Here is a 9,692-nt window from a genome sequence, read left to right as displayed (position 1 = left end):
AACATGTACTTTGCTGCCCCGTTCCAGGAGAAAATAGTGATCGGTATCTTCTTCATCGGGGCCATCCTGTGTCTGTCCTTCTCCTGGCTCTTCCACACCGTCTACTGCCACTCTGAGGGCGTCTCTCGTGTCTTCTCCAAGTAAGACCATGGTTAAATTAGCCTTTCGTGCACTTGACTCCAGACTGCACCACACGTGTTGATAGCAGAACCAGTGCCAAATACTTTAATTGGGGGGTTACACTTGATTTTGTCTTGAATTTGCACTTTTGGGACTATTCCGTTGGTTCTATTGGTTGAAGCAGTTGATGGAACAGATGTTTAGTCATTGGTGTAACCTCTGTCTGTCTGTCTGTCTCTCTCTCTCTGTCTGTCTCTCTCTCTCTGTGTCAATAAAACAAAATATATCCATTTCAAATTGCTTTATTGGCATGACGTCACAATGTAGATGTTCCCTAAGCGTTACTGTGGAAACGGAATGATTGACACGTAGTTTCTCTGATCCAGATCATTCATCTGTCTCTCTGTCTGTCTCCAGACTGGACTACTCTGGCATAGCCTTCCTGATCATGGGCTCCTTTGTTCCGTGGCTCTACTACTCGTTCTACTGCTCTCCCAACCCCAGGTTAATCTACCTGGTAGTAGTCTGCATACTAGGAGTCTCTGCCATCATCGTCTCACAGTGTGACTTCTTCGCTAAGCCACAGTACCGCGGCGTCAGAGCAGGTCAGTCACTGTGGGTGTGTCTACGTGCCCTTTTGGTTTTGGAATCTAAACTGTGTGAATGAATGTTTGCTCAGATCCTTTCAGTTTGATCTATGTTTCCATCTTGGTTTTGTGTATCAGTCCCTTCTCTGTCTCAACTCCCCTGCCCAAAGTATTCTAATAACATAACTAGCTGTAGCTCTGGTGAATTCCCCACCTCTCTCCCTCCCTCCTCCCTCTCTTAGTCTCCTGCTGGGTCTCCTGCCAGTAGAGGGGGCCCTAAAATAATGAGCCAACACTGGGATCTCCTCCCTCTTGCTCCTCCTCATCTCCTTCCACGTGCCAGGCTGCCCTCAGGCTGGCCGTCTTTCCTCCTCCCTCCCTCCCGCCCTTCTATCCTCTCTCCCCTCCCCTCCCCCCACACAGACACATACCCTCTCCCTCCTCTTTGTGTTTTATGGAGCCCGTTAAACTGGTGCTCATCAGTCCTCTGTGACGTTTATGGGGTCGTTAGGCCCAGCGGCCTGGTGCCAGACCCAGGGACCCAGTGTCTGTTAAGACGAGGTGGCTGCCAGGCAGGGTAGGACAGGAGGGTCTTTCTCTCTATCTCTCCATCTCTCACTCGGTCTCTCTTTTCCTCTTCAGTTTTCTGTCTGTCTTCCTCTGTCTCTCTGGAAATACAGTGGACAGTCATGTGTAGCGAGGCCTTATGTAACATCAGTGAAATCAACAGAACGAGATCAGTGAGGGTACAGTTATTGTCAGGTGTAACCACTCAGATGTGAACAAACCCCTGTCTGTCTGTATTAACGTCTGTCTGTCTGTATTAACCCCTGTCTGTATTATCGTCTGTCTATATTAACCCCTGTCTGTCTGTCTGTCTATATTAACCCCTATCTGTCTATATTAACCCCTATCTGTCTCTGTCTGTTTCCAGGAGTGTTTGTAGGTCTGGGTCTGAGCGGTGTGGTCCCCACCCTGCACTTTGTCATCACTGAAGGCTTACTGAGAGCCACTACTATGGGTCAGATGGGCTGGCTCCTCCTCATGGCTACTCTCTACATCTCTGGAGCCTGTATCTACGCAGCCCGCATCCCAGAGAGGTTCTTCCCCGGGAAATGTGACATCTGGGTGGGTACAAGTAGAGAACCTCTGAGCTGCATTCAACACACACACACACACACACACACACACACACACACACACACACACACACACACACACACACACACAGGGACCACTTGGAGACACACAGTGGAGTTAAATATAACTCTCTGGCTGTTTAGTGTGGGCTGATTGATCCCAGATGTGTTTGTTTTGGGGAAACCTTTTCCTCAGTCTCCCTCACACAGCTGAAGGTCAATAATGAATTGAGGACATTGTATAGGGCCGTGGTTAGATCATTTAGTATGACAGTACCATCCTTAACACCCCCGTCACGTGTGACCCGGTGGTTCCCCTTCATTAACACCCAGCTGGAGAGGGGGCAGGCCTGGGAGAGCTAGCCCAGAACAGGGACGTCAGGCTGGGCCTCGCTGCCCCTCTCCTCCCCCCTTTCTGGTCCTCAGCTGGTGGGAGGTTAATATCCTCTCTGTTACAGTACTTTAGGACAGTACTGTGTAGTGGGAGGTTAATATCCTCTCTGTTCCAGTACTTTAGGACAGTACTGTGTGTGTGTGTGTGTGTGTGTCTCAGGTCAGTGTGTGGGGGATTATTCTCTCCCGTTCTCTACATCTGTCCTGGAGATGGTAGTTAGCCCCAACATGAGCCCTGTGTTACCCACGTAGAAGGGAGGAAAGGACCGGGACAGAAGGGCATGACGGTACATCGCTGAGTTAGATGAGCAATGTAGCGTGGCAGGTATTTGGTCTACACCAACTCCTCCATGACATAGTCTGGGCATGTTGTTTACACAAACACAAAAGGGATTGCGCGTTTTGTTTTTCCCCCTAACACGACACAGCTGATTCAAATGATCAAGGTGTGATGATGAGTTGGTGATTTGAGTCAGCTGTGTAGTACTGGGGGGGGGGGGGGGGACCAAAACGTGCTCCTCTTGGGGTCCTGGGGACGGAGTTTGGGGAAACCCTGGACTGAAACTTCCTGTGTCTTAGTGGCACACCTGGATGTACGGCTGACTGTGTGGACCATCTTGATGTTAAAGGAGCTATGGGCTGTTTTTAGAGACACCATCTCTGATCCTCAGACATTATTTACTACAAACATAGAGAGCACATGAACGTTAACCTGGTCCCAGATCTGTTGGTTCTCTTGTCTACTCCCATGTCCGTCTGTTGCAAACCAAACATGACAATGAGTGAAGGAGTTGTGCAGCGGTCTAAGGCACTGCATCTCAGTGCTAGAGGTGTCACTACAGACACCCTGGTTCGATTCCAGGCTGTATCACAACCGGCCATGATTGGGAGTCCTATAGGGTGGCGCCCAGCGTCACCCGGATTTGGCTGGTGGTTGTAGGCCATCATTGTAAATAAGAATTTGTTCTTAACTGACTTGCCTAGTTAAATAAAGGTTAAATAAAAATATATATAAAAACTGACTGGTAGTCAGGCTTCACTAATGTAGGCCTATACATGACCCAGCAACCATGGAGGCTAAATCAGAAGTGACATCTTCACTGATCCTCCCTCTCTCCCTCCAGTTCCACTCTCATCAGTTGTTCCACGTCCTGGTGGTGGCGGGAGCCTTCGTCCATTTCCACGGCGTGTCCAACCTGCAGGCCTTCCGCTACGCTGCCGGGGCGGGCTGTGAAGAGGACAATGCCCTGTGAAGATCCTGCACGTCACGTCAACACACCACCAGGGGGAGACACACGCATATATACACACGCATAACACATACAGAGACGGGAGACTGATGAACGCTCATACACACACACACACACACACACACACTGACTCCCCAGTAGCGACCCGTCTCTCTCTGTACATGTCTACAGGAGACCCCTTAGAGGACACATGAAAAAAAAGACAAGGTTTTCTTTTCAGTTGGAAAAAATGACCTACGTCTCGTTTGTTTTTCTTCTCCTCCATCTTGTTTTCAATAAGTGCATCTAGGGGTTTTGGACATTTTTGAGACTGGTCCCGCCCCCTCAACAAACAAAAAAAGTAGTGTGAATTTTGAGTAAAATATTGAAGTGGTTGTTCTGATTATTATCATTCTAAACGTTGTGCTCACGGTGCAAAGCAACAAAAAAATACAATGTTGGGGGTTTCTTAATGCTATAGTGGTGGAAAGAAAAGCTTTACAAAAAAGAGAAAGAAAATTGAATTATGTGTAGATTTTATTTAATTTTTTTCATGAAAAAGGTGGGTGCGGAGTGGGGGACGGGCAGGCTAGCCGCTTTTCAACGTTTTTCATGTAAATAAGATTTCTAAATTCGGGTTATATAGATTTGTATAAAATATATATAATAATAATAAAAAATAAAAAAAAATGTTAAGATATTGAATTTAAAAAATCGACAAAGATGATGCGGCAACAACCAACACCATTGTGTAAAAACCAATCATTTGGCCAGAGGGGGGAAGTAAAGTGGGGAATATAGGAGAACCCACACACTGTTGAAGGGAGCTATGGCACAAAGAGTTGAGACGTGTGAAGGGGAGAGGGAGATCCAACTTCATAACGAGGGAGGAGGGTCGGCAATTTCTCCGGCTCAGCAAGGGTTAAGCCCGAGGGTGGAGATGTGACCTGTGACTGGCTGAAGTTGAGCCCCAGTTGACAAATCAGGTGCTGAATTCTGTTCATATTCTTTTCAACAGTAGTGCACTACATGAGGAATAGTTGACGTGTAGCTACTTTATCTCATTCCATTAAACCGTGACATCTAGTGTGTCACTGACTAGTGTGTCACCCCAACAGTCAACAAGACCCTTCCTTCCTAACATTAGAAACCAACGTCGGTGCGCGTCCACAATGGCACACTATTCCCTTTTTATATAGTGCACTACTTTTGACCAGAGCCCAGCGTAAGTCAAAAGTAGTACAAGGATATTTTAGGGAACAGGGTGCCATTCCGGATGTTTCTCAAACCGTAAGTGAAACTGTCATCAGTGAAAAGTTGTCCGTTTCTATCCCCTTACCAAGCGAGCCTCTCTTCTTTCTGCTCTGGCATAAAGTGACTTTGTACTACGTTTTGTGTGAAGTGTGTGATTCATTGACTTTAAGACTACGGCCCAAAGGGCACCATATTCCCTATTTAGTGCACTACTTTTGACCGGGTAGTGCCCTACTTTTGACCGGGTAGTGCCCTACTTTTGACCAGGTAGTGCCCTACTTTTGACCGGGTAGTGACCTATATAGGGAATAGTGTGCCATTTGGGACCTAGAATAAAAACAGAAGATCAATATTTCAGAACAAAATATGCATCTAAATGTGTTTATTTTATTTTGAATGCTATTATTTAGTCTAATAGTCATTATCATCACAGGCTTTAAGTTTTTTTTCTTGCTCCAATACTGTATCAATTGTGTCTGTTTTTTGGGGAGGTTTTCGATTCTCTTTTAAAGGGTGTGTGTGTGATTTTGAAAAGATGGAAACATGTAATAGCAGATTCACTGAGAAGGGTGTCAATCACTCTGGGGCTCTGTTTGAAGCGTGGTGTATTAGGGCTTGATTCAGTCCATTGCCGAAGTTCAGCGTTATAGCACGATTTAAAAGCAGTCGTCCCGCGTTTCGCGGATACTGCATTCGTGGTAAACGCTGCGTAAGTCGGCTCAATGCGAGGTGAGCTTCGGCGATACGGATCGAATGGAGTCCTTTTAGTTATTCATGTGTATCAGATCTACTTTCTAGACGTGTATCTACGCCACGGTGCATAGCTGTGCTGAGGCGGAGAGCCTTCTCTCTCCACTTCAGATTCATCCGCCACACACCTGCTCAGTCTTACTGCTTCTGTACCAGTCACTCCAGTTCAAACACTAACAGTCATGTATTCATTGTGACGATATACAGGCGGTGCATCTGAGACCTTTATCTCAGTTCCACTAGAGAACAGTGGTCCCACCTAGCTTGGTTGCCAGGTCAGGATGTGCTTTAGCCAAATAATGTCATGACATTGAAAGTCTGAAGTTTTGCTTAAGCCTGTACAGATCTGGCAACTAGGCTAGACCAGACAGTGGAGTCGGACCTTAAACCCTCCATATAACTCTGTTGTAGAGGAGTGTATTCGATCATCGGAGTTAAAAATGCTTATAAACATAATCAGGGAGGCAGTTTCCACTCTTGACTCTTTTAGGAAGAAGGAGTTTTCCCCCCCTTTCTGTCCTTCTCTTGGGTTTGGATCCTTGATAGCCTGGTCCCAGATGTGTTTGTGCTGTCTTGCCCCAACTCATTGTCAGACTGTGAGTGTCGAAGTTGGCTCGAAGCCATCTGGGACCAGGCTAGGTCCTTAATGCTCTGTGTTGAGACTATATAGAGGTCTTAACTTCTCAATCTTCAGCCCAGAGTTACAAGGCCTTTGTTTCATTGGGACATTTCAACAACAAAAAAATCTAAGGAAAATGGATGTTTAGTTTTTTTTTTTTTTAAATGAATTTATTTCTTTTTTTGTTGGGAAGTGCATATTGTTTGTTGAAGCACACGTCCAGTGGTGACCGTGTGATTTGCAATAGGTCTTTATATCTGCTGTAATTGTTCTAATAAAAAGGGTTTGAATTCTGGGAAAGTTTTATGTGTTTATTTGGCTTTGTGATATCTAATACTTTATGTTGATGACTTGAGGTGCATTTCAAATGGTCACTTGTTGTGGGATTTTATTATCAGACATTCCTTTATTTTTCATGCCCAGTTTGTTGTTCTACATGACTTTTTCATTAGACTGTTGCCATCTAGTGGTGAAATGAGGTATAAAACACGTGTGTACGTTCTGAGGCCTGTATCTAATACTGTTCGTCTTTCTACAATACCTCTTGAACTCCTGATACCTCTTGAACTCCTGGCAGCCTCAACAGTACTGGAAAAGGTCAACACCCCATCCCATTTGACAATAGGTTTTGAGGAAAAGCCTGTACATTACTGTTCCAGTCTAGTAGAAGGTTAGGAGGGAATTAGCTGAGCTCTCTGGTACTGAGTTCAAGCCCTGGGTGGTACGCTTCCTGCCCACTGACTGCAGGGTACTGAGTTCAAGCCCTGGGTGTGGCAGGTTGTGTGTGTCTGAGTAGTAGCCTCTCTGGGTCAATCTGAGAGGAGGTTATAGAGATTATCTCCTGGACACTTTTATCAGAGGTTTTCCTCCATAACCTCTGCTGGTTACTCTTCTGGAACCCCGGGATGGAACCTCCAGAATGGAAGACTGGGGTTTGACCCCATAACCAGACTCCATCAATATTCCACTTCTTTTTGTATGTGACATTAAGTTTCATCGGTTGAACACAAAAGATACGATTTGACCCTAGTTTGGAAAGCAGGGATTTAACCCCAAAGCCACATTACTACCACACGTGGAAAAAGTACCAAAATGGCATACTTGAGTAAACATACCTTAGTAGAAAATGACTCGCGTAAAAGCAAAAGTCACCCAGTAAAATACAAGTATTAGGTTTTAAATATCAAAAGCAATTATTTCAAGTTACTTTTTCAAATGTAAGAACAGCCACGGTGCATTCCCAACACTCAGACATAATTTACAAACGAAGCATGTGTTTAGTGAGTCCACCAGATCAGAGGCAGTAGGCATGACCAGGGATGTTCTCTTCATAAGTGTGTGAATTGGACCATTTTCCTGTCTTGCTGAGCATTCAAAATGTAACGAGTACTTTTGGGTGTCAGAGAAAATGTATGGAGTAAAAAGTACATTTATTTTCTTTAGGAATGTAGTGAAGTAAAAGTTGTCAAAATTATTAAATAGTAAAGTACAGATACTACTTTACTTAAGAACTTTACACCACTGCACATTATACACATTACAAGCCATCTTGAGATACAATTTCAAAATACCATCATCAAAAGTACAAATACTTGTCATTTCTTTTTATTTATTGGTGTAACAGCACATTGATCTCCAACAGTAAGAACGGTTGTCTGCACTGATTGACAAAACATTAAGGGCACCGGCTCTTTCCATGACAGACTGACCAGGTGAAATCTATGATCTATGAGCTGGTCAAGTCAGCTGTTCCCTCCCAGCCTACCTGGTTAAATAAAAAAAATACATCTAATACCTATTATTCACAATAATGTTGGGTTACTGTCATAAAAACATCCTGTGTATCCTGTCCGAGGGGTACCTGTATTCTGTTTACATTTCTGGATTCCATCTGAGCTTTCCGCATTGCCCTTATGTGAGTTACAATGAAAACACACAGACATTTGAATATATTGACATACCTTGTCAATGTATTCTGGAAAATATGGTCTGTCCAGTACTCAGGAACGTCTGAACACCTATACCTAAAGAAGAGAAGTTGTATTAAAATCTATGACAATGTCAGGAACACTCAAATGACTTCAGCTTTAGATAACTAGCTAGCTAAAAAATAACGAAAATCCAAGCTGACTTGGAAGAGCTGCTTGTTATCTATCTTACTAGCCAGACCAATTATTTCATTTAGCTAGTTTGGCTGTTAGATATTGACTAGATAACTACTACACAAGGTCAACGTTTGCAGTGCTGCCTTGAACATGTTGTGAATACGTGAACAACAAGAAGGTTTCTGCAAGGACAGGTGTAGTTAGCTAGCTGGGTGTAGTTAGATAGCTAGCTACGTATTGTTCCTACCTGTCTCTTCCTGGGTAACTTGCCTAGCAGGCAAACATTACCTTGCAGGGGCACATATGTTCAGGTCTACTGTAATGTTTGCTGAAGATGCATTTTTTGGTAAGCTAGGTATGTTACATAGCTATTTCGGTTCATATAAAACGTACACAAAAATGACAAAAGTTAAACAGCGCTGAGGCGAGTAAACGCACTGCTAACTTACTAGCTAGTAGCATGCCCACCACTAGCTAACTATACAGACATCATGGCCGTTAACTAGCTAGCTAATCAACATTCAAATATATAACGTACTCTGGCAATATAGCTAGCTAAAGGCTTATTGTACTTGAAGAATAATATTTAACGAATATTTTTGGCATTTCGTTAAAAATATGTGTAGAGAGATCCAAACAACATTCCAAGTGATAATTTGGTCCTTACCTGCCACATGTCCTTTCCAGAAGAGAAAGATCAAGATGATGTCTGTTGAAATGTTCCAAGCACAACTGAAGTTCATAACTAGATCTAGCATGTCAGTCCAACACAATAATGATCATTTGAATATCATATTTTAAAGTTGTTGGTTGTTACTTAGAAATATTCGTTCAAATTTAGCAGCATATTACCTTGGATTTTTATTTGCAAATGCTAGTCTTTTAAAACACATAAATTAAGGACTGTATTCAAAAAAGTAAGTAAAACCAGAAACCTATACTTTTTAGTAAAAATTATTTTGATTTTCTTTTGCAATATTTACTAAGCCCGTGGGTCATTTTTCACAGTGTATAACGATTATGAATTCGGAGGGCAGAAATAATTAAATACTGTAGCGACCCGCACAGACAGCTGTGTGTTACCTGTTAGGCTATTCGTTTGTTGTGTTGTACTTACCAGTACCCAGTGTTCGCGGGGTCCGACATGCCAATCAATCTGCTATCTGCCAATCACGGGAATGTTCTGAAGCCGGGCATCCTGGTGGATGGCGAAGTGGCGTGGAGGGGGGTTGGGCAGGGAGCATTGGAAGTTAAGACCAGGTTTAATCATGGTTCTCTCTCTTATGTCTGGCCTTCACAAGAGAAGGTTACGGGTGGTTTATAGGGTATCCTTAATTTTTTGGGCGTGGGCTACGGACAAACAGTAGCCTGTGTGAAGTTGGGTTAATAAACCGTACATTCTTAAACTCAAACTCGATTAAATCGGTCAACCTCTAGTCTGAATACTTGCTGAATGCACCGTAACTGTCTTAATGTTGCTGGACCCAAGGAAGGGA

General features: G+C 43.8%; 1 protein-coding gene across 1 annotated transcript in view; it reads left to right on the top strand.

Annotated features, from left to right (window-relative positions):
- Positions 1–6,386, top strand: part of LOC120042995 (adiponectin receptor protein 2-like) — a 68,124-nt gene extending 61,738 nt beyond the window's left edge. The window contains exons 5-8 of the mRNA XM_038987722.1: positions 1–140; positions 538–725; positions 1,642–1,835; positions 3,364–6,386. The exon at positions 1–140 is cut by the window's left edge and continues 47 nt beyond it. Of these exons, the coding sequence (XP_038843650.1) occupies positions 1–140; positions 538–725; positions 1,642–1,835; positions 3,364–3,492 (651 nt within the window). The 3' untranslated portion in view covers positions 3,493–6,386. The remainder of the gene's footprint in view (positions 141–537; positions 726–1,641; positions 1,836–3,363) is intronic.
- Positions 6,387–9,692: the final 3,306 nt, after the last annotated feature.

The sequence above is a fragment of the Salvelinus namaycush genome, unplaced genomic scaffold (assembly GCF_016432855.1).
Source record: "Salvelinus namaycush isolate Seneca unplaced genomic scaffold, SaNama_1.0 Scaffold83, whole genome shotgun sequence".
Classification (NCBI taxonomy): domain Eukaryota; kingdom Metazoa; phylum Chordata; class Actinopteri; order Salmoniformes; family Salmonidae; genus Salvelinus; species Salvelinus namaycush.
The sequence above is the reverse complement of the archived record's forward strand: the minus strand, read 5'-3'. Positions and strand labels throughout refer to the sequence as shown.